This window comes from Egretta garzetta, unplaced genomic scaffold (assembly GCF_000687185.1).
Source record: "Egretta garzetta isolate BGI_Z169 unplaced genomic scaffold, ASM68718v1 scaffold88, whole genome shotgun sequence".
Lineage (NCBI taxonomy): Eukaryota > Metazoa > Chordata > Aves > Pelecaniformes > Ardeidae > Egretta > Egretta garzetta.
Window position 1 is genome coordinate 876,715 of NW_009260408.1, and position 24,935 is coordinate 901,649.

Sequence of the window (24,935 nt, forward strand, 5' to 3'; positions counted from 1 at the left end):
CCGCTGGGCCTCCGCCGGCAGCAGGACCAGGGTGCCGTCTAGCGGATCTGCCGGCACACGGACAGGGAATCACCATGCTGGCCAGGCCAGTCGTTTCAGAAGACACCAACGCTGTTGTGCTTCCCAACAATTCCACAAGCATAAGCATCTCATGCAAAACACAGCCATAACCCTGCAGTCACCCCCCTCCTCTTCCCTAACTACTCTTACTTAGTTAGCAGCTCTTGCTGCAGGGAGGACAATGTAACTTCACACTGAAGGGGGTGGGGGGGGAGAGAAAAAAAGGAAAAAGGAGAAGCAATACTGCCAGAAGCAGGTTTCACAAAAACTGAAGCTTCTAGTCTATCAGATTAAAGTCCTGCTAACTGGAACTAAGGATTTTAATCTTTTTACTCACCTTTAGGAAAAGACACACATAGTAAGGGACTGAACTAATCTCTGCCCCTGCCCTGGACACATAGGCTGTACGTTTGCCTAGGAAACACCAGTATTTTCTACATATTGCAACTTCCCTGCCAAGTGATGGACAAAATTCATCACGCTACACTGTAAGAATCTTACCGTATATTCGAGCAGCAGTGGCTTGTAAACTTTGTAGCAATTCCTTGTTCGAACGAGAAGCAGCAGAGTGAATGATATCAATCAGCTGATTTGAAAGCTCAGGGTTTCTCAAGCCAAGCAAAGCAAGCTGCTGAGGTAAGCCAGCCAACCAGCGAGATAAAACTTTACTTCGACTTCTAAAGAAAGAGAGAAAATAACTTGGGGATGAGGGGACACCAAACAACAAAAACCCCACAAACTTACTCTTTCCAGTCTTGATTAAGTTGCTTTAATGTCAGGTTCAATTAAATTACAATAAACTACAAGACCACAATTTCCTGAGAATATTTCAACCAGAAGATCTGAGCACATTGGTGCTAGTGTCACATCAGAAGTCTTTAATTGATCCATAGACTTTGCACTGCGTATTTTCAACTCTTTCAGAAAGTATTTGTGTTAACTGACCGTATGCTGGCAAAGCAACTTTTCCATTTATCATTAGTTTTATCAGTTTATGTTTAATGAGTTATGAGTCAGGCTAAAAAGCCGTGAGATTACTACACCCTGAATAATACCAAACCCCCCAAATCAAGCTACTACTCTTCAGACTAGACTTTTAAATTCAGTTATATCTTTGTTGATGTCTTGCTTGTCAATTCAGGTACATCTTCAAGTAGATGAGAAGCTAGAACTGGTTGCTTTAAATAGGAGATGATAACATTTGTTTACTTTCTTACCCTGTTCAACTGCTATAGTAAATCAACTACTTACGTCAACCATAATCAAGTTTCTCCTCCCACCTCCTCCCCAAGATCCAACCCCCTTTTTTGTTTTTCAGGCATAGTTTAATTTTATCAGGAGCGATGATTAAAAAAGAAGCAACAATATTAAAAATAAGATATAAAAATGTAAACAAATTCTGTATTTACATTTTTTTTCCTGAACAAATTAACTTGGGTGATTAAAGACTACTGCTTTCCGTTTTAAAATTTTATTTCTCTTTGTATTATTTATGAAGAGTAAGCACTGAATTATTATAATGAAGGTTTTTCAGGTAGGTCTTTTACCAACACTTTTCAAATTCTAAGTAAATTTTTAAAATGCAATTTAATAGTTCACACTAATTAAAGTAAGGATTCCTGAACCCCATTTATAGTTTTACCACTGAATTCCTATGGCACACAAGCAAATTACTTCAAACATGGCTCTCCTAAAGGTGCTACTATAGCACCTTTCTATATTATTCTTAATAGATCTGCCACCTCCTTATACTCAAAACTACATCAAAAACTTTAGGAACCAAACCAAATTCTTACTCTATGCACAAGCCATAGAGAGCTAATACAGTAATTTATTTTCCCCTGAACATCAATACAGCCAATTACTAACCCGCACGCTCCAAATGTAGAAAACACAATAGAAAGGAAGCAGAAGGGACAACTGGAAGAGTAATTTAGTTGAATTTGCAAGATTAGCAATTAGAGAAGGAAACTTGACATTAAAAAAAAATCAGAATGAAGAAATATCAAGAGATTCAACTTTCTACCATGACTTTTTCAAGCAGAACTGCACATCAAGCTCTCCACTTCAAAATTTAATGGTTGAGCCCTTGGGGTTAGCTTTCACAGCGTGGCTCCACTGAACTACCAATTTGCTCCTGCCAAAGCCAGACATAGCATCATGGGTATGGCCTCACCAGTACTGACCAAAGACAGATAGGCCACACTGCTGGCCACACTCCTCCTAACATAACCCACGGTGGTTTGCCCTACACTCATGGTGGGAATGCACTGTTAACTTATATTCAGCTTAGCATATACGGTACCCCCCAGATGATTTTTTTTGCTATTGCAGCTGCTCAGCAATAAAGGTATTAAGAAAGTGTGCTGTGTCAAATGCTCTGCCCTTGTCCCTTGCAGCCAGTCATTCACCAGAGTGCTATCATGCTGGTAAAGCATGAAATCATACTCTTATACCCATCCCAACTTGTTCCTGACTACCTGCTTGCCCCTTACGTGTTCAGAAATCAGTTCCAAGCCAAGAGGCTACATGATCTTTCCAGGGAGTGAGCTGAGGCTCATCAGCTTGAAACTCCCCAGATTCTCTTCAAAATAGGTTAGTAACAGTCTTTTTTAACCAACCACACAGAACCTCCCGCAGTCACCGTGTTTTTTCATGGATGACAAATAAGGGCCTCACTTTCACATGGGAGAACTTTTTCAGTCTCCCTGTGTACCTATCTGGGCCACAGATTTCACTACATTCAGCTGATCAGATTCTCCACTGCTAAATTTAAAGAAGCTTTTCTTTGCATGTATCTTCCGCTACAGTGTAATATCTTTAAAAATTACACTTGCTTGTTTTCCAAGGTTTTTTGGTACACTTAGCAATTAACAGGATATTTTTTTAATATAAAATTTAGCCAGGCATTTGCAAACAAGAATCCTGTGATTGATCTTTCTCCTTCTATATGCTGCCTGTGTACTAAGCTTGCTTTCTCTTCCTGCAGAAGAAGCAGGTGCTGGTATCAAATGAAGCTAGAAGGAGCCAGGATCAAAAGAAACAAAAGGAAGCTGGTCTTCAAACAGCTGAGCTTTGTCTAATTCTTGCCTTCTTCCTATAGCATCTCACATACGTCAGTGTTGAAGGCAGGCTGTGGGGCTAAATAGCCATTTAAGCCTCTACCAGTATATATATATGCATATGTGCGGGTGTATACACACACAGATTGTATTTGCATGTATACACAAAATGACTACACGTGTGTAGCAATCAGGGGGGAAGATAACTGACATCAAGACCAAAATATTAATTTTGAACCTTGTAATATATCAATCAAGTTTTCTTTCACAGGGTAACAATAGGCCAAAAGCTCCTACCCAGCCTATGAATCAAATACACCTAACAACGAAAAGCTTTGCTTAAATGTCCTTGGAAAATGTTCCAACATGAATTCTGCTCCTCTTAAGACTGCTCTTGACAAGCTTCTGAGAAAAAATAAAAATAAAAAAAATTCAGGAGAGCAGTCACAGGAGGGCTGAAGGAGCTATGGCATCAAACTGAGTGGAATAGTATGAATGTCATCCAGGATCTACTGCACAGTCCACATCTTGAAGAAATGAAAAACCCCCACTTGTTTCTAAAGGAAAGAAATGGGTCAGTACAGTACACAAATATTACGTCATTTTAAAATATCTTGTCAGACATAAATGCAAAGAATTTTTGAGATTTCATTCTTCTGTTAGTAAAAATGTCACAATTCCATGTAGAAGGCTACGAGGAAAAGCAGGAAAATTACTGCTATTTGTGATGTCTAAAGATAAGAAGTTAAAGGTTTCTGGATAGTTAGATGATCACATGAAACTTGATGAGATGTTCAAGACTTCCAGGTAAGTACAGAAAACAGTGGTTACATAACTTCAGGGTAATTAGTCAGTATGAAAGAGATCTCTCTCTCACTCTGGGTGAAAAGAGGAGGAAAATGGGATATTTCATAGCCTTCTTCGTGTCTTTCAAATTCCCTAAACTTTTTACAATGTTCACAGGGTAGCGTTAGACATTTCTGGGCATAGATCTAATTACACGTACTCAGGCAACCACAGTGTAAGATTTAACAAAGCAAAGGAGTTGCAGAAGAGAACAGTTTCCCCAAAGCTTGACTCTGCTGGTGGATACCAGTACTCCTGGGTGCCCTGGTTTGATTTTTACCTAGTAGCAGAAACAGGTATCACGGGTATGATCTTATGTCCCTTTGCAGTTCTCAAACAAGGTGGGATTAATGCAGCCTGATCTGTGTTTAAGGATTTTAGTAGCTGGAACCAGATGACTTGGCTGAAAAATACCTTCTGGAAAAGCTAAGGCTTGGAGACAATTTAGACTAATTTTATGATAAAAAAGTGTAATAATTGCAATATAGAAAATAATCTCTTACATGAAGAAAGTCAGATATCTAACAGATGCATGAAACTGGGAACCCAAAAGGACAAGAACATTTTCTTAAACCCACTCTCTGTAGAACCATGCACCCAAAACAGTAGGAGAGTACTTTTCTTAAAAAAAACAAGTACAAAAGGCTAGACATGCACTACCAGAACCCAAAGGCACTAAGTCACAAGTCCATGACCTCAGACTGAAGTAATGGAAATGCTCCACAGCTATAGCTGCACAATCTTGACACACATACTGACTACCACACTGTCAGTAACAATGAGCTTGCAGCAATGTACTTCAAGTTCAATTTTAAAATTATTAAGAACTATCTAGTACTTAAAGAAAAAAGACAACTAAGCTACTGCACATCTCAATCTCACAACTCACAGAGAACCTAAACTTTCAGATTTCAGTGGCACAGTGCCGAAACAGATTCAGAACGAAGTTTTATTACATAGAAATCCAGTACTCTTAACTTTTGAAATAAATATATGTTGAAATGAGAAAGAACACATAAATGGTTTTTACCTGATTCTTTGAGTCCTCAAATCTTCTTTTTGGTAAACTCTGCTAAAAAATTTCAAAAGCAATGTACGAACAGGGAAGAGGAGATTCCTTTGCTGGTATAGTGTATATACTGCTTTTATCAAGGGTTCGGTTGCCACTAGAAAGAAAAATACATAAGAAACTGAAGTAGGGCTTGCTGCTTAATATTCTGATTTTATACAAATATATACACAGAAGAGCTATAATCTGTATATGCAACTATCTACATTTAACTCCACAGGTAAGTACCACAACTTTTTAAAACAACTACTGGATAGACTTCTAAACCATCGAAACACCACCTTCTTGTGTAGCTTGTGAAAGAGCCACACAAATGACTAGTGACCACTTGTAAGTGAAAGCTTCAGACCTTCTTGAAGACAAGACAGTGCACAGTTTGTAAGGTAGCTGAGAACCAATAAAGTCCTGCTTTCCACTGCTGTCTTCCAAATCCTTTTCCACTAGTACAGTAACCTCACACCGATCTCTTTTACCGCTCACCCAAACCTCACTGTCACAGTGCCTTCAGTTCTCTCTGTACTACCCCTTTCTCCCTCCCACACACACCAGCCTTACCAGCTCTCCATGTCTTTGAACCAGCTGGCTCCAAATCACATCTTCTGATTAACCAGAAAATATATACCTCAAGAGGCCACTGGCAAGCCACTACAAAGAGAACTGCTAAACTCGCACTGCAACCTTTTCTTCTCTGAAGCTCTCATCAGCTATATGTTATCACCAGACTTAAAACCACATAAGAAAGCTCAACCCTTATGTCAAAGTTGGCTAAAACCAGCCAGAGAGTGCAGAAGTTATTGTAGTACGCTTAGAAACAGACCAATCATTTTCTTTGGAAACCAGATTAAACAACTGGATGTAAAAATTAACAAACCATGAAAAAAAAAATCATACAAACATCCAAATTCAGAGAAGACAATCCTGGAAAGAATGGGAAAGCATCTGAAAAACTAAGAGAGAGATGAAGGGTACGAGACCTGACTCAATTTGCCTCAGAAGAGCTTGGGGTCCCAATGGATTAGTTTCTGTCAAGATACACTTAAGTAGCAGCAATCACTTAATTATCTTCATAGACCAAGGCCGGGAAACCTTTGCCTTTTCATTCGGGTGTACAGAGCAGTAAGTTATGTATTCAAAACCAGACAAAATTTCGTGTTCTATAATGAACAGAGCTACTTCCATTCGGGTGTACAGAGCAGTCTTAGTAAGTTATGTATTCAAAACCAGATAAAATTTCGTGTTCTATAATGAACAGAGCTACTTCTGCCCACAGAGACAAGAATGCTCTATACTAAAAATGATTCTGGATGCAGTCAGGGGCTGGTCTTCATCAGTAAAACTCCTATCAGGGAACATATTTAAGTTATCATACAGAGATTCTCACCAAAAGACCCACTATAAAAAGCACCTGAAATGGCATGGTGTGACAGATGCATTCAACCCCTTAACCAAACTAGCAGCCGTTTGGTACAGACTCCAAGGGAGGTAAAGGCCTGAGCCAATAATGGATCAAGAACTCCTCTGGTTTCAATCTGTGATCTGAAAACCCGCAGAGGAGCAGAGCGACACAGTGAACACTGGTGCGTATGAGCTTGGAACACCGATCATGTGATTAACACATGAATAGCGGGTGGCTTTTCCAAGACTCATTTATCATGGAACAAAGGAAGTTGTGGGTACAAGGAGTCTCATGCATACCTTCCCACTGCATGTAATTTGACTACAAGCCAACCAACCACTTTCTCCTATGGCAGCCTAAGTGAGCCTTCTTTGAGCTCTCCCTGTTAGGCAGCACGGCTGCCTGGTGGCGATCTCCCCTTGAGCTAGGACGCCTCTCAAGGCTGCTCCTCAAGGCAGAGAGACCTTTTACCAGCGACAAATCTTTGGTAAGCAACCAGTACTGCACATAACCTTGTAATATGGTAACTTTGATTTGTGCCTTGGTAACTTTGAATCATTGTTCAAGTGACTGTGCCGCACAGTAATAGGGTGAACCTTGCCATCAAGCTTTGTTAAGTCACACTTTTACAACATCGAATTAAAACCACTTCCGCTAATAGCTTTGATGGCTATTCTTTAAGTGATCTAAATCACCCATTTGTGACACATGGTCACACTCAAGAATAATGCAGGGAGCCATTTAGAAGTTGAAATCTAACATACTCGTCAATGGAAAAATACATCAAATATTAGAATGGATTTTAAGGAAGATAAATTAAGTTCATTGCATCAGGAGCATCAACTTGCTGAATTCACATACTCTTCTGGTGAAGATTCATCTGGGACAGCATTTCTTAAACAGAACACTTGCTTATTCTTAGTTGAATAACAATTATACCATTATGTAGTTTTTAGCTAATTATTGAACTGTTAACTGAACAAATATAACGAGAAATAAATATTCTAAGCATGTAGAACGTTCAGCCACCTTCCAATAACTTTGTGGCACATTTAGTAAAGCAGGTCCTACTATTTGAAATGTTTCACATGAACAGGTCAAGTTTAAAAACAGAAACAATTTAAAAATGTATTCTTAAAAAGTAGTACTTAAAAGGTCCACATTATACAGACTTCCAAGATGCAGCCAAAGTCCTCATTATTTTTAACATATTTCAGTTTTAACTGGCCACAGAATCACAGAATGGTTGAGGTGGGAAGGGACCTCTGGAGGTCATCTGGGCCAACACCCCTGCTTAAACAGAATCAGCTACATCTTGCTGTCCAGGACCATGTCCAGACAGCTTCTGAGTATCTCCAAGGATGAGAGACTCCACAACCTTTCTGGGCAGCCTGTGCCAGTGCTTGGTCACCCTCACAGTGAAAAAGGGTGTTAAGACAGCATATCCTGTGTTTCAGTTTATGCCCATTACTTCTTATCTTGTCACTGGGCACCACTGAAAAGAGCCTGGCTCCCTATTCTTTGCCCTCTCCCTTCAGGTATTTACGTACATTGATGAGATGCTCCTGAGCCTCCTCTTCTTCAGGCCAAACAGTCCCAGCTCTCTCAGCCTTTCCTCATAGGAGAAATGCTTCAGTGCCTCATCATCTTCATGGCCCTTGACTGGACTCTTTTCAGCATGTCCATGTCTATCCCGCACTGGGCAGCCCAAAACTGGACACAGTAATCCAGGTGTGGCCTCACCAGAGTAGAATAGAGGGGAAGTATCACCTCTCTCAACCTGCTGTCAACATTCCTCCTAATGCAGCCAGGATACCACTGGCCTTTTAAGCCGCAAGGGCCCGTTGTTGGCTCGTTTTCAACTTGGTGTCACACACCAGGATGCCCTGGTCCTTTCCTGCCAAGCTACTTTCCAGCTGGTCAGCCCCCAGCATGTACAGGTGCCTGGGCTCACTCCTCCCCAGGGGCAGGGATTTGCACTTCTTGTTAAGCCATCAGCCCATTTCTCCAGCATGCCAAGGCTGTATTTCCTCTACAGCTATTAAATAAATTTTAATCTGACATCTAGTCAGGCTTTTAGTACTGCACAAGGATTATCTTGAAGGGATGAGATAAGTTGTCCACACAGAGATACAAATTCATGAGGTAAAGAATTTCCTACTTGCAGGGAAATTCCCAAACCTTTAAAGGATCAGCAGAAAATATCCATAGATACTCATCTTTTGGAATTTTATTTAAACTTTTTTTAAGCTTATTTATTTTCTGCATTCCTGAGGAAAATTACTGCACTGAAGTGGCGACTTTGATAATAAACACACCAACCATTATTCACTATCTGGTAAAAGTTTGGTAGACAAAGGGAAAAATCAGTGTTTCATTACAAGGAAAAGCATGAAGTATCTGATTTAACAGTCTATAACAACAGTTTGGAAACTACTTTCATGAGCAGCAACTCTTCTGCTTTAGCTCAACTGGCAAGACAGGCACATCTCTGACTGTGGACAGGAAGCTAAATTTGGGGTGCAGATAGGAATGATTACTTGTATCTTTGTCATCAGGGACATAGGAATAGACAGATTCCTAACTAAAAATGGATTTGGAAGGAGATACAACTAACTGCCAAAATATATTTGAGGGACATTTGACATCTTTTCATTTTACAACACTAATGATGAAACCTGCTGCTAAGGGCAAACCATTTTCTATGAACTCCACTTGGCTGCATGGCTGTAGAATTCACTTCTACCGACTGGCATGACACAATAGACCCCTGCCACCTTTGGACTTACTGAAAAATTCCTTTCTTAAAGAAGTCCTACCTCAATCACTTAACAGACATATAAACCAAGGTCTCATCTGGTATACAACTAAGTAGTACTTGAAAAGGAAAAAAAAATAAAGCCAAGCCAAAATACTGTACTGGTCCTGCAAGTCACAAGTGGAAATACGTTTTCTCTTGGAAAAGGATTCAAATCAAACACACTGGAAAATACTCTACAGCAGCTTCCATCAGAACTATCTTGGCATTTCATGCCATCACAGAACTAGAATGGTCATCTGACAGTACTCAAGAGAGTCTACCAGATACATTAGTCATTTAAATAAGGATTGAAATATTAACGTATCATGCATCTCTACATCCTAGTAATTATTTTTTCAATGAAGAAAACTCATCTTCCCATTTATAAGAATATCTTAAGAAGTAAAACCAGAAAACAAATATATTAATACTTTGCATACATTCTGGTTTAACTCAGCAAGCAGCTAAACACCATACAGCTGTTTGCTCGCTCCCCCTGTCCCAAGTGAGATGGGGGAGAGAATCAGGGGCAGGGGGGCAGAGAGTAAAACCTGTGGGTTGAGATAAAGACAGTTTAATAAAACAGTAGAGGAAAAGAAGAAGCAGCATGATAAAAGAATATACAAAACAAGTGATGCACAATGCAGTTGCTCACCACCTGCTGGCAGGTGCCTAGACCATCCCCAAGCAGTGATCACTGCCCCCCAGCCAATTTCCCCCCGTTTATATGCTGAGTATGACATCATATGGTATGGAATATCCTTTTGGTCAGCCGGGGTCCCTCCCAGCTTCTTGTGTACCTGGCAGAACATGGGAAGCTGAGAAGTCCTTGACTGGTATAAGCACTTCCCAGCAACAACTAAACCATCAGTGCGTTACCAATATTCTTCTCATATTAAATCCAAAACACAGCACTATGCCAGCTACTAGGAAGAAAACTAACTCTGTCCCAGGCAAAATCAGGACAGCATATCAAGAGTATGAATCTAACAGTATGAATCTAACAGCATTCCTAAAAAATCAAGCAATTTTCAATGCTACATGCAGGGATATGACCATGAAATTCAATTTACCTCCATAGACAAAATACATTATAATGTAACAACCAAGGACATAAGATGAAGTGACCCGAAAATGCCAGAATAACTCAAGCTCTTTGTCAGTGCATAATTTTGCTTTTCAGAAACTCTTATCTTACCCTTGTTTTGCTGTATTTGCATTAGTCTCCAAGTCACACCAAGCAATCTGTTCACCTGCTTGCTATTCAGCTTGCTGCCATCCTGAAGAGTATCCGTCACAAATTTCCTTATCATGTCCAGCCAACCAGAATCCATCTGAAGTGTTGAAGTGCTTGCTAGTGAAACCATTATGTCACACAAGGTTAAGTTCAGTAAAAGATGGTCTACACTGTTTGAGGATGTCATACAATACTTGTTGCTATGGGGGAGGACAGAAAAAAAGAAAAGAGAGAGATTTCAAAAAAATACTTTGTGCCTTTTTATATGCTACATTGGTAGAAATCATATTATGTAGAAAAAATTCTCAGTGTTAAGGTTTTAAAGCCAATACACATTTTAGAAGTCTTCATATTTGACATTTTGGTACTTGAAAATTTTTGTTCTGCCACCAAAATGTTTATTTCTCATATTTATAGGGGCAGCAACAACCAAAGCTCTGAATTGTATCTCTACAGCTGGTTTCTCCCATTTGACATTTTTCCTCTCGCCTAGCAGCACTTTTAGGTGACTGCAACCAGTAACAGAAGGCTAAAAAAAAATTAATCCTTAGTTTCAGTCTCTTCTGTTTCTTCTGTGAGGAATCATATGGATTTCATCATTATCACACAACAAAAGGCAAACAATGACAAAAAGCACCACAAACAGCACAGAGAAATCCATTTATGTACTTTTTCCCAAATTCACGTGGAATAAGAAACACATTTTTCACCATCACAATATTTTGCAGGACCATCCTGTTGCTCTACAGAGGTTTGAAAGACAAAATTAAGGGACATCAAGAAAGGAACCTATGGTATTGCAGCGTGACACATAATGCTAGAACTTCTCTACTTTCTGATAGTCATTCACAGGATACAAAAAAAAAAAAACCACCACAGCATTTATCTACAGAAAGCTGCACAGTATGAATGCCTACATTCAGAACACAAAGCAAAGCTGTGAAAACAAAATAACAAAAAGCACTTTAACCTGTGCTGACATAAGTGTAGTCACCCTTCAGTTCAGAGCCAGCCATTACAATATGAGCAAATAAATCTCAGCCTGTGGACATCACTTACACATGGCATAAATGCTAATAACTTTTTCGTATTCAGAATATGCAGATACTAAGCACTATCAGTAGTACTGTGGTAAATGTCTGCAATATTTTGCAAACTGGAGAAGCCTCAAAATGCCATGCAAGGTTTCCAAGTGCAGGCCTTTAAACCAATATATTGGCAAGCAAGGAAAACAAATGCAACTATTTTTATTTTCATGGCATGAAGCTAAGTTTCCAGAAGCCTTGAAGTAAACAGTCAAAACAAAACCACAAAAAACAGTTTCACAGATTATTTCCCCTGCATGTATCCAACAACATAATTTATTTTAAAGTGCAAGAATGGAGCAATATTTAGTAGCAGAGTGAAGAAGGATCAACAGAAGTATGGTTAGTCAGGGCATCATCTAGAAAACAAGATGGGGGTATTGCCTAACTACTAATTCTAAGATTTTCAGTTTCAAGGAAGGGTGTTCAAATCAAAACCTGGAAAAGCAAAACACCTTTTGGCTTTATGAACTTAACAGGTAAGACTGAGCTGACATGAAAACCTTTAACAAGGAGCTATGCTGTACTTCTAATCTGTGTTCCCCTCCAGGAAGAGAGAATTTAACAGTCAAGATATCAAACAGTATTTCAGCCTCATGTGTCTGAACCATGGTAGACCCTTAGTATAAAAAAAGCTGCTTCTACTACTACAGCTCAGTCTGCAGTGGCACAATTTGCAAGTAATCGAAACCGAGGTAGACACCGGCTGATACCCACTGTACATACACCCGTGTTTTATATGGACTGCAATGGCACAGTGACTCCAGAACAGACTTTGCATGAATATAGTCTCACATCTGGGAGCTGAGAGGGTAGACAACCTGCCACTGGCCTGTGCCAGAACAAAATTGGTGCACCCACTCTGCCAGCTCAATAGTGAAGAAACGTTGAGTGTCTTTGAGTTCTCTTGCTCCAGTACTGCTTTAGCATACAGAAATAGGCACAATGTGTCCTATTTCCCCTCCCAGCTATATTTATCCAGCCCTGTAATACTACCACAGAAGAGTAGATGTGGGCGAAAAAGATGTTTTAACTATGTTTTGATATAATTCAGCAGTCAAATGAAGAAAACATGCAGAAATCTGAAACTAGTCAGACTAACACAAATCACCATTTAGCAATATACAAATTCCAGATCAAGCATTAAATATTTTCATTTCTCTAAGACAGCATTTTAATTTCTACTGGAGGCTATTCAGATGACTTCCTATATAATACTTTACAAAGAACAACCAAAACTTCTCAATTCAAAGCAACGCTACCTTCCTATAAACACTTCTCTACAGATCTTTAAGGAATACACAATAAAAAGTTTTCTTTTCCAACATTAAAAACTTAATGCTGGATAAAGTATATGACTCACTTTGTCTCACTTATCTTATGAAATTAAAAGCTGTAACATGACACTGATTTTATTCTTACCCTTTGCACGAATCTTTCTTTTTGTGCTTTACTGTTTCTTGCAAAGAATAAGGAAAATGACGCATGAAGTGGTGCTTGAAATCAACAAGGTAATTCATTCGAAGCCATACTTCCTGTTAAGGAAAGCAGATGATAGACAGAAAACATAGTAGTAAGTGAAATACATCAATGCAGTCACCTTCCAAAATCCATTACTGGAATCAATGAAAAACAGGAATTTTAGCTTCTGCTTGCAAGTTTTCATATATATTTACTTTCAAATGTAAATGTGAAGTCCTGTGCATGAACCTGAAGGTCCACAAAACAAGGCAGTAAAATTATTGTATAAGTCAAGGTTGAGCAACAACATTTAAGCCAAACTGGACCAATGTATTTTCTTAGCCCATATTAATGTGGGTATATGCAATATTAAACCACGTGAGTTACAGTTATGAATTGAAAGCACTTTCACATCAACTTATCAGGGTACTTAAAATCAGAGCGAACTCTGATTTAGTTGCAGTGATTGTTCTGAGTTCTCTATTAAGACATATTCTGATACTGCCTTCCTCCCTCCCCATCATTAGCATACTTGTAGATCAAAGCCCACAGGCCAACAGCCGGCTTTCTGCCTGCTTCCAAGAGGCCTTCTAGAAAAGATGAAAGGGGAACAGCGTGTTTTGGTTGGACACACTGAATCCATCCCTCAGGCTGTGTATGTTGGATAACTCTGGTCTAATGGAATAATTCCCAATAATTATTCTTACGTAGATTTTCATTTAGCAAATTGACCTACAGTCCTATACACAAGTAAAACAAAGAGCTCTTGAGGCATTACTTCCAACTACTCTCAATAGCCAAAATGGAACGAGAAGTGTTCTTTTTCCAGTTTGCAAAATCTTTGGAAGAGCAGCAAAAGTTACAAAAAATAACAATTCATTTATCAAAGTAAAAACCAGACAAAATAATTGGGGAAAAAAACAACTTCAAGGAGACTTTCCAAAATTCTTACTGAGGTTTTGATTTGATGTCTTGTGATAATACTGATCATGACATAACAACATAGATTGCACCAAGCAATTACAGGCTCTCATACCACCGTTATCCCCTACCTTTCTAAGGGTTTAGGGTCTATTATTCATTTCCACCTCCATAACATTTTTCAACACAAAAATCCAAGGAACAAACACTTCTATTCTACATTTTGTTCAAATTTATATTCTAGAGGTTATCTGGGAGACAAAATGCTCCTATTCTCCAATATCACTTTCAGTTTCAAAAGCTTTTGTGCTGCAGTCTGCCAAGAAGGATTCCTGGAGACCATCAGTGAACTCATTGCTCAGTTCAACAGATTCTCTCCTAGAGCAAGAGACCTGACAAAATCCGAACTCAAATTCTACTCAAAACCTAGGTTTTTTTCTCTCTTAGTAAAGTATTTCCACTACTTCTAATCACCAAATCACTAGCTTCTGATCAAAACAAAATGAACTGTCATTATTGTGCCACTGATCACTTCTCCCTTACCATTTTGTACGTTTCATCATGTCGCTTTGTGAGTTTCCACAATAAATGTATTATACTAAGCACTTGCTGCATAAGCTGCTGAGATTCTGATTCCAAAAGGTTTCCAAGAATGGGAGCTGATTGTGCAGGAGATGCTTCAATCCAGCACTCAATCAGTAATGGAATTATTATCTCAATAAAACCTTTTAAGTTTTCAGCCGAGGACAGGCCTTTTTCTGCACTGTCCATTACACTTGCCAGAGACCTAAATGACAAAAGCGAAAAAAAAAAAAAAAAGAAAAAAGATAAAGATCACAGCTTTAAAAACAGATTAGAGCAATACCACTTTCCTGCTTTCTGAATAACAGGAAAAATTACTTCTTAAATACATTAAATGTTTGCTTGCTTTCTTGCTAGATGTTTCAGTAAGGAAAAAAGGGACTTCAAACCATCTACAACAAACCTGCTCCTGAGTCCCTGCAAGTTTGTCTGCTTTTGTAACAACTTCTGAGATTTCAGTATTTCTTTCCCCATTGTTATATGTAAAGTCTATAAAGTGGAGAAATATCATTTGCATTAGCATATCACCTTCAACCAAAATATCTAAGTTTTAAGCTTCTTGAAGCAAAATAATGAAACTGACTACAAAGTATTGTCAAATACATGAGGTTTATTACAGTTAATAATCATCACCAGCTATAATAAACATAATGGTTGTTTGTATCAATAGCAGGGGGGGAATCATCTGCAAAAATGCAACTTTGGTTCCCACCTGATGTTTAACTATAACACTCTGAGAACAACTAGCTAGAAAATTAAAATGATCAGATAATGAAATTAAACAAAAATTATCAAAAAATGAAAAGAAACAGTTTAAGCTATAAGAACATCTCCCAGAAAGCAAGAAAACCAAGGACTTTTTTCCCCTCTTATAAACACACTTCATTTGTGTTTCAAAACAGATTATCAGCACAAATGACCATATCCTGCTCCTGGATAAATTCAGGCAATTTTTATCCATTTTACAGAGAAGGTTATTTAAAGAAAGAAACTTCAGAATAACTCCTGCTAATTCTAAGCAATACAGAAGCTTCTGAAAAGGTTTCCAAATAACAAGAGCCCTTACAAAAAAAAAAAATAAAAAGAAAAAAGCAACAATTAATTCAGCTGATGATTTCTGACACTGTTTTCCATGATGATTTTGTTTTCTAACCCACAGCAGGGAATTCCCATCATAATTCTAACTTCCTAATACACATGACGCTGAACCTCCTGTTACACTCCTTTCTATTTCAGTGATTTCTCCAAGTGATTTTTCTTCACACATACACCCAAAATATGATCTGAAAAACTATTTCCTTTCTTTCCACAGATAGGCAGAGAAGTTATGTTTACAAATATTTTAATTTCATAATGGATTAAAGAGGTAAAGTAGTTTTTCCTGGTCATCCTGTCACTTCCAAATTATCCAAATAGTTGTAATCTATGAAGCTACATTTCTCATGCTGTTGCAATCACCTGTAATATGCACATAATAGAAAATTTTTTTCTGTTATTTCTCTCTGGTTGAAATTGGTATCTCAAGAAAATTACTAAGCCAAAACAAACCCAGGTATTAAAAACTGTGAAAGGAGCAGGGAGAAGACATCTGCAAAGGAATAAAAAGAAAGTGTAAGACAAATGCAGGCTTTATTTCAATGAAAGCAAGACAGGAGAGAGAATTTAGATCTCCAGCACAAAATAAAATGGACAAGCGGAAACAGAACTGGTCATAAGAAAAAAAGGGTAGTTTTAGTATCTACTACAACTATCAAATATCTTAAAATTTTATAAAGCTTAGCATTAACTGCAGAAACCAATGTATGCAGTCAGTGTAATTTGTCTTATTTGTATCTCTATGTCCCTTCTATACCGCAGATACTGCAGTAAAGACAGAAGTTTCTTTCAGACTATAGAGTTTAGAGAGAATGGTTCCAACTTAGACATTTAATTCTCAGTTATCTAAAGCCACAGTAGACAAATCCCATCTTCCAGTTACAGCCACAATGAATTCTAGAGTGCCACTGGACAAGCCAGTTGACACCAAGACCATAACCTCACTGAAAAAGTTAGGTTTTCCTGTAAATGCTATGCCGTGGCAGGACTATACACTCAGCCAAGATTCTGAAGTGTCAGTAATTGGCTGAAATAGTTCTGAAGTTGAAGTCTTTAATCGTTTCTCTGAAAATAATGCCTGATATTACAGCAGAGCTCTGGAATTCAAGCAACCTATTTCTGGAGCACAAAAAAAATCCTCCCCATTTCAACAGTGAACAGTGCACGAAACCTGAGAATTTGGCAACACGCACCTGAAGATTCCTACAGAAGTATGTAACACACACCCCTCAACTATTTCAGTACTTTTCTGAAACAAGGGATGGAAAAAGAAGGAAGAATCCATGCCAGAAGGGATACTCCAGCAGCTGACAAAAGCATTTGGGCAAGAATACTTAGCGCAGATTTCACATGTCCCTGCAAAAGAAGCCCCCAACTCTTAAGAGACTCCTCCAAACATTTAAGGTTAACAACAAAAGGGGTAAATAAAATCTGATTGCCAATAACAGATTATGACAAAGTATTACTGTAATCTATCCAGTATGCACTTGATTAGTCCACTATCCTTTGCAATACAGGTTCACCGGAACTGGAAGGGTTTGATGTCAGTTAAAAGCGTTAATCTTTCTGTCACATAGCTGTTATCGCTACTCTTTAATGGTAAGGCAGCGCTCAGAAATACTACAAAGCCTGTTACCTTCATATTGGTATGACATGATATTGAGGGGAGCTGCAAGACATCTGTGTACCCCTTAAGCTGTCATTTTTCTTTAAAATGCCAATATTTTTATGAAGCAGGACCAAACAAAAGAAAACTGTCATGTATCTGCCATTTGACAGTAAGACGACAACAGCAAAGGGAAGTCAATGAAGTGTAAAAGAAACAGAAAATAAGGAAACAACTTTCTGCTGCTTAAAATAGGAAAAGTCATTGGAAGTTAGTAAGTTTTTATGGCTCAGAGTCTAAGCCAGGTTATGGTCTTCCTTTTTTGTGTGCACTGCCAATTGCAGTAAAGAAATAATACACAAAGTGAACTGTATTTTCCACTTCTATCTGATGCACAGGTCATTCCATATACGTATTTATTCACTAGGCTTTGTCTTCCATTTTGGTCCCTCGAGTCTTCTTCGCTTTTCTCTGTGGCTTCATTTTGTCCTTTCTCAGCAGAAACAGAAGCTCTACCATTCATCTTCAGCACCACTCCCAGTCCAGAAACAGATCACACACCTTGGTATCACCACATTTAAGTTGTGAAGGCTTTCCATTTTTCCACATCTGAAATGAGTTTGATGCAAAAAGCAGCACAGTCAGCACATAAGCCAGTGGATATATTCTAATAATCTCCTAATTCACTGTAATCTTTAACTCACACACAGTAAGATGACCTAGCACACAACAGAAAATAATAAAATCTTAGTATTTGCATTGTTGAACCATCCAGCATTCCAAGCTCAGAATCTACACTTTTTACTAAACATTCATACTGCAAACTGGTTCTGAAAATCCCTTTCTGTAATCACTAGGTTATCAACAAGATGCCATCCCTACCCAATGAACCTGCAAGATTAAAAAGATATGGGAACTTTAAAAATATAGCATACTATTAGTGGTGTTTGGAAGCCTACTTTTTAAAGAACAAAGTTGAAACTTACTTGCAGTATTAGTGATGAGGTCATCAATACATGCATACCGCAATTAGTTACTTATGGTTTGGTCAACTCATTATCTATAGCTAGGACTTGACTATTTGTGCACTGACTTCTTTAAACAACACCACACACACTGTTTGAGACTTTGGAAGTATTCAAAGAGCATTACAGATGTTTTGCAGCTCTTTATTAGAAGTAATTTCTGTCCTTGCAGTAATGGCCACAGCAGAGGCCTAGGAATGCCTGTAAAAGGCCACAGTTGGTATTGGAAGAGACAGAATTAAACATCTTCATGTTACTAGGAAAGACTTAAGTGGCAAATATAAAACCCACCACAGTAAATTCCACTCTCAGGATTTCGTGGATATCTACTAAAACAACTGCACTGGCCCTTTGTGCAAAATGAATATACCAAAAATACGAGCAAATGCAATAAAATGAGAACATTTTAGTACCTTCTGCAGATACCCCTTCTCTTTCCATTCTTCTGTCCCGCTGCCATCAGCTTGCTTTGCCAATCTCGCCTTGGATTCTAGCAATGTTTCCTTCTATTCTTCTGGCTCCTCCTCATGCTTGCAAATGCCTTTTTGAAATTATTTATAACCACAAGTGGATCACGACGTTTCACCAAAATCTAGCTCCTCAGAAAAGCAGAATCCAATTCAGGTGACACTAGATGTAAAGTTTATTTTCCTAGACCTTGGATACAATGCATCTTCAGCTATTACAGGGCACGGTGTATCACACACTGCATTTCATTCATGGCACAATACAAGAATCCTCCAATATACAGTGGTCCACAACTGTTTGCTTCTAACTGCAGAGATTAAGTCCGTAGGACTGTTTTGTGCTCAGCATTGAACCCTTCCCCCTGTATCAAGTGGGCTTCACTGGTCTAGTTTCCAACTATAACAACCACTTTTATGAGAATAAGCTGCACATTTTACTTAGCTTAACATAAATTTCCTACACCTACCACAAGTAATATGCTATCTATCAAGAAGCAACCTAGGAGAGTGGGAACAGAATGGTCATTTGCATCTCCACAAGAGAGGTGGAAAACAGCTGCTAGTTCAGGCCAATACATATGGTATTGAAAGAGAATACCTCTTCCTCTGCACTTCATTCATACAAAGATGATGAGATGGATGTAGCAATGGATTAGGCAGTGGGGTTTACACCCTTTTCTGCCACCGATCTCCCAGATGAATTTAGTATAACTGCTTTATACTCTTTATTCAGTCTCCCCCAGTGGTAAAACAAGGATTGTGGCTTTTCTTCAAACCACCTTGATACCTGTGGATTAGAGGTGCTGTGTAGCAGCTAAAGTTTATGTTTTTCAAGTCATCATTCCTGGTGTCCTACCCAGCAGACATGTAACGTCTGTACTAATGCATATACATGAGGATGCCAATGTTTAAAAGGTGGGGTGGAAGGTTCCCCTCTAGTTTGGGGAGTGGGTGAATCAGAAGAGAGAAGGAGAAATAAAGATGGTTAGTTATTTCTCCCTAACTTCAGCTCACATCTATTTAGAGTACTACTAAAAAGCACACAAACCTTCCTGTGACTAAGCACGCTAAACCTTCTTCAAAATATTCCTCAACACGTCTCAGACGAGACATCTTTTATCCATAGTGAAGATATAAACCAGTGAATTGATTAAAAATATCTAGAATCAGAAACTCAGCAGAATTTCATACAGCCAGACACATCTTACCATGCTGTCCTTTTTAAAAGGAGCTATATTCAAAGAAAATAGACTCCTAAACTTATGATAGACTCTTGAAGGTAAAAGCACAAAATTTCAGTAAAATTCATTAATCGCAGTGTAAGAAACAAGCTTTGTCTGCTTGCTCCCAGGTCTATTTGATATCCTGCAAAAACTTGTAGTCATCAGTTCACATTCCAAAAAAAACAAAACAAAAAAAAAAACCCAAAAACCCAAAAAACCAAAACAAACCACCAAACCCGCTAGAGTTGGTCTTCCAAAATTATTATGAATAGCATAAAATAAAGCTTTTATGTGATAACGGGAAAGTTCATTATATACACATAGCACAGTTATCTGCTGAGTATTTCCATGTTTTCAAGCCACTGCAATAAGGCTGCACATTACACTAAATGCCCTAAAATAAAGCTAAGAGACAATCCCTCGATAAAAATTAAATAGTTGTCTTCAACAGCAAGAAACCACAGTTTAACACTGTGATCATACAGTTGACATTAATTCCCAAATTAGTTAATGTTTTCTCACCTCAGTCTAAATGATGAGTTGATCTTTGGTCGTAAGCCACCATTTTCAAACAGTTGTATATGTTGCTGATTATTTGCATGGACCTTCCAACTTATACATACTGGGTTCCTCACAGAATGAGGGCTATCCTTTTGCTCTTGGAGCCCTTCATCCTCTGTTTCGCTGGATCCATCTACCACTGCTTGGAGAAACTTCTTGAGCCTGGTAAGTACATTCAACCTCCACTGCTGAGAAGTTACTCTGCGATTTGGGTTAACAGAGAGCATCCAGGAAAGTTTCTCTCTGCTTTTCAGTCTTTTTGACAGTTGCTGGTGAGAAATAAGCTCTACAAAATTCTTCAGCAATATACTGCTGCGGTCTGTGAGAAGAGCTGGGTATGCTTCCAATAAAACGTCCAAGACTTTCAATGAATCTTCCTGAATCCCCTCACTGATATGAGTCATGGCACTGGAGAGATGGGCACTTACCAAAGGAAAAAACGGAGCAATCTGTTCCGCTCTCAGTTTTGAAGCCAAGAATTGCAGCAGGTGAACAGCTGCTCCTCTGACACCAGAATCTTTGTCTGTAAACACAGCTGCCACCTCACTTATTATATTTGAAAGGTGTGCATCAATTACAAATGGATACTGAGACAGGAGATCTTTGAGCCCAAGAAGTGCATTATGCTTAACCCCAGGACTATAGTGATGCATCTGTGAAAGCAGATCCTAAAATGAAAGAAACATATATATACACTTGCTATTATTATTACTTTAAACTTGTAAAAATTCTCCACCTATTTCCAGCACATTTTTCTTGAACGCTCAAAAAAATACAGAATCTATTCTCATGATGTACTGCTGTTCACAGCAGTGTAAGATGTTCAGAACAAATACAGTATTAGTTTAAAGCATGACAATGAATAAATCATCAAAATTCAGTGACAGGAAAAACAAGATACCATGACTTGTCCTTAAGATAATTAGATAAACCTCATTCTTAAGTTTATGCATAACACAACCGACTTAACAGAGGGATGACCAAAAATAAGTCCTCTCACACTTGTTTTCAAAAGTAGAACTATGAAATCAGTCTCAACAATTTTTTTCAGTTTAAACAGAGAGCTGCAAGAGACAGAAGACGACACAAAGGAAGGAAAGCAGAACCACCACCCAAAGAAATGGAAGATTTTTAAAAAACATCATCTCAGGAAGTCTACTTGTTAAAACCCTGTCTGTAAGTTATGATCCAAGACTTTCAAAAACCAAATGTTAATCCTAGATACTTAAATCAGTGTGCAACTTTAGTTCTTGCACTGCTGAAAACCATTCCCTTGGGTTACAATATGCTGGTCCAGCAATTTATTACACTGATGGGTCGGCTTATTGTCGAGGACAGAGAGGCTGTGTTCAGATACTCTACTGGGGTTTTTTTTTTTAATGTTTTGGGTTTGTTTGGTTTTTTAAATAAATCTTTTTTTTTTCCTAAACTCTAGTAAACATAGCAAACCTAGACAAATGGCAAATAATTTTTCTGTCATTTCAGAACGTAATGTCACAGTATACCTTTATGTTAAGTTTTCTATTTTGTGTAGGAAGCACTCCATCTTCTTTAAGCTGCTCAGGAATTTGTATGGCCTTTGTTTTGAAGGTAGTATCAGTTGCATTCTCTAGTTTAGGCTTTTTTTTCCCAACTTTTAATTTCACTTTCTGGAAATCTTCTTGATGTTTCCTTTTTTTAGTCATTCTGATTCTCTGCAAAAAGATATTCAGAATTTTAGTTCAATTAAATACACTATAAAGACTTTTTCCACTAAGGAGCAGCAACTTCCTAATGAAGGGTACTGTTTTTATGCTTATTCTTATGCATAAACTCGTGCCCACTCCCAAAACAAGATGCTAAGCTAAACAGACATGCAGACTGATACAGTACAGCTGTTTTTTCAGTGTTCAGAAGACATTCTGCGGTTCCTTTGGTTGTCTTTGCTCCGAGAACTACTTTATTGAAAAAGATCACTTGACTATCTGCATCTTCCACTGCTTTATCAGATTAAGTCATTGGTTTGGTTTTGTTTAAAAAAGTTCCCGCCAATAAAGCAACTTTTTACATAGTTGACCCTTGTCAAGCCAAAAGAGCTCAGTGAACTGTTTCATTCAATTTTGTACACTGTTTACCAACTCAATCATTAATAGCATACAGTCTGCACAGGTAAAATCATGAGTTTATTCAAGCCCTCACTGATAACAGCAGCATACAAGAACCTAAGAAAAATTCCACTACACACTGAAAAGTCCCATCTGTGCGTTTACCAATGATAACTAGAAAGAATGAGAGGAAAAGACAAGGTTAAATGGGCACATATAAAGTAAAAAGAACTGAAAAACTAAGCCATATTTAATAAGGCATAAGAAATAAGACAGCATGAGTAGCTATACTTAGACGTCAGTCATACAGACATACTAGAATAAACATACAATAACCAAAACAAACTAAAACCCACAATTCAGTTTCTGAGTGACCTTTTAGCTTTGATTGATCTGTACTAATAAAAGTACTCTTAATTCTAACAGATTAAAAAAAAAAAAAACAAACCTCCACCCAAACCCCAAAACCAACAAACAATACACCACAGGTTCCTTTATCTTCCTTCCCTCAATCTCAGTACTTATAAATTCACCCATAACAAAACTCCAGAAGCTGACGTCACAACACTCAACGTCACATACAAATTGTGCCTAGATTTCTGTTAATTAAGGCCATAAATCCACGGTCTGATGACTCCTAGAAGTGGTTGTAGGAATTACTTACAATTTAAAAGGGGGAAGGGGGAGACAAGCACAAAGTCGTTATGATGTTGAGGTTTAATATCGCACAACTTTCTAATGATAATTTATAGGTAATTTATAGAGCTAGAAATCTGAACACTTGCAGATCTCACTGTACACAGTATAAAGTCCATGCTGTCAGGTCCGTAAACTTTTTGTCTGTCCTCTCTTTCAAACTATTCTCAGGGTAACTAGGTTTTGCACATTCTTAATATCTGAACTATACAAAAAAGTTGCAACACAGCATTCAAATTTTAAAGAACAACTAACTAAAAAAGAAAAAAAAATACAGCTAACTAAACCCAGAAATGTCGAAATAAAATATCCAAACAATGATTCTTTTATGATGGATATGACCATCATTCACTCTAGAAAATAGAATTCTACAGCCAATTTTTCCAATGGACTTCAAATGGTAAATTTGTGCTGTATTACAGTATTTCACATACACATTATCAGGATAATTATTAAGGAATGTTTTCAATCTAACTGTCATTTTGTATTCTTTTAAAACAATTTAAACAACTGATTATACAAACGTTTGCCTACAACTTAATTTCTGCTTTTCAAATGCTAGCTTAAAACAGCCAGCTGCAAGACCACTTTAACTGAAGTGTAAGCTTAGCATAAGTTACCTATCAACTGAAAAGGCTTTAAAAAAAACCTTGGCATTTCAATCAAGGGGGAAATAAAAACATCCTTTATCATCCAAGCATAACAACTATGGTTTTATAAAAGCTTTTGAAAATGTTTACCATATGCATCTTTTAGGAAAGAATTACAACAAGATTTTCACTACTTGATTACAAGACATACCTAGAAGCTTTTGACATGAATGCGATTTCCACTTACAAAGCTGACTTTAAAGGAGATATTTAGGAAGCCTCACTCTACAAGATTAAATGTTTGGCTTCCCATTAGCATTAAAAACTTTGCAATACAGGTGCGCGCACACCTGAACAAAGTCAATTAAGTTCTTTTAAAGGAGAAAGCTTGTAAAATATACTTTCTCCTACTAAAGCAAAGCAGCACAGTTTACCTTGCACTGCATACTTTAGAAATAGTTTCTTGAAAATCTAAACATATCCATTTCCAATTCACATGTGCCACGCTAAAACAGAGAGAAAATGGTTACAAAGCCAAAGGCATGAAAACACCACAGCGTCTACGTAATAAGACGTTAAGCAAAACCGTATAGAGCTTATGAAGTTCTGTAAACATTTTCATGAAACTTCTTGTTGAAACAGCTGCTTGCCTTTTGACTTTAACCATACTTTTGGCTGGCCCTCCTCCAACAGGACCGAGCTAAGCGCACCGAACAGTTTCTGCGCCGATGTAGTTTTACAATCCAAAACGTTAAAACAACCTCAAATCGATACCAACTTCCTTCAACGTAAAGCCGTGCGCAGCACTTTTCAGAAGCCACTTCAGGCGTCCCTCAGCCACCCTTGCATCGGGCTCAGGGAAACAGAGCGGAACCAAAAGGCGCGCCCATTCCACCTGTAATTTACTCCCTTGCCGTTTCGAGGCCGTACCCTCGGGGACTCTTGCTACCAGCGTATTTAGGAGCTCCAAGCAACCAGGAAAACCCTGACAAACCGGCAGGCAAGGGACGTGCCCTGACTCCTCTCCTCTGATAAAGATTTCCACCTGGGCGAGCTCCCCACCGGCAAA

At 38.2% G+C, this 24,935-nt stretch overlaps 1 protein-coding gene across 1 annotated transcript in view; it reads right to left on the minus strand.

Annotated features, from left to right (window-relative positions):
• TEX10 (testis expressed 10) overlaps window positions 1–22,184 on the minus strand; it is a 56,216-nt gene extending 34,032 nt beyond the window's left edge. Inside the window, exons 1-8 of the mRNA XM_035899009.1 lie at window positions 22,002–22,184; window positions 20,458–21,164; window positions 14,481–14,724; window positions 12,978–13,090; window positions 10,432–10,670; window positions 4,999–5,134; window positions 562–737; window positions 5–47 (exon numbers count right to left, since the gene is read on the minus strand). Of these exons, the coding sequence (XP_035754902.1) occupies window positions 5–47; window positions 562–737; window positions 4,999–5,134; window positions 10,432–10,670; window positions 12,978–13,090; window positions 14,481–14,724; window positions 20,458–21,164; window positions 22,002–22,181 (1,838 nt within the window). The 5' untranslated portion in view covers window positions 22,182–22,184. The remainder of the gene's footprint in view (window positions 1–4; window positions 48–561; window positions 738–4,998; window positions 5,135–10,431; window positions 10,671–12,977; window positions 13,091–14,480; window positions 14,725–20,457; window positions 21,165–22,001) is intronic.
• Window positions 22,185–24,935: the final 2,751 nt, after the last annotated feature.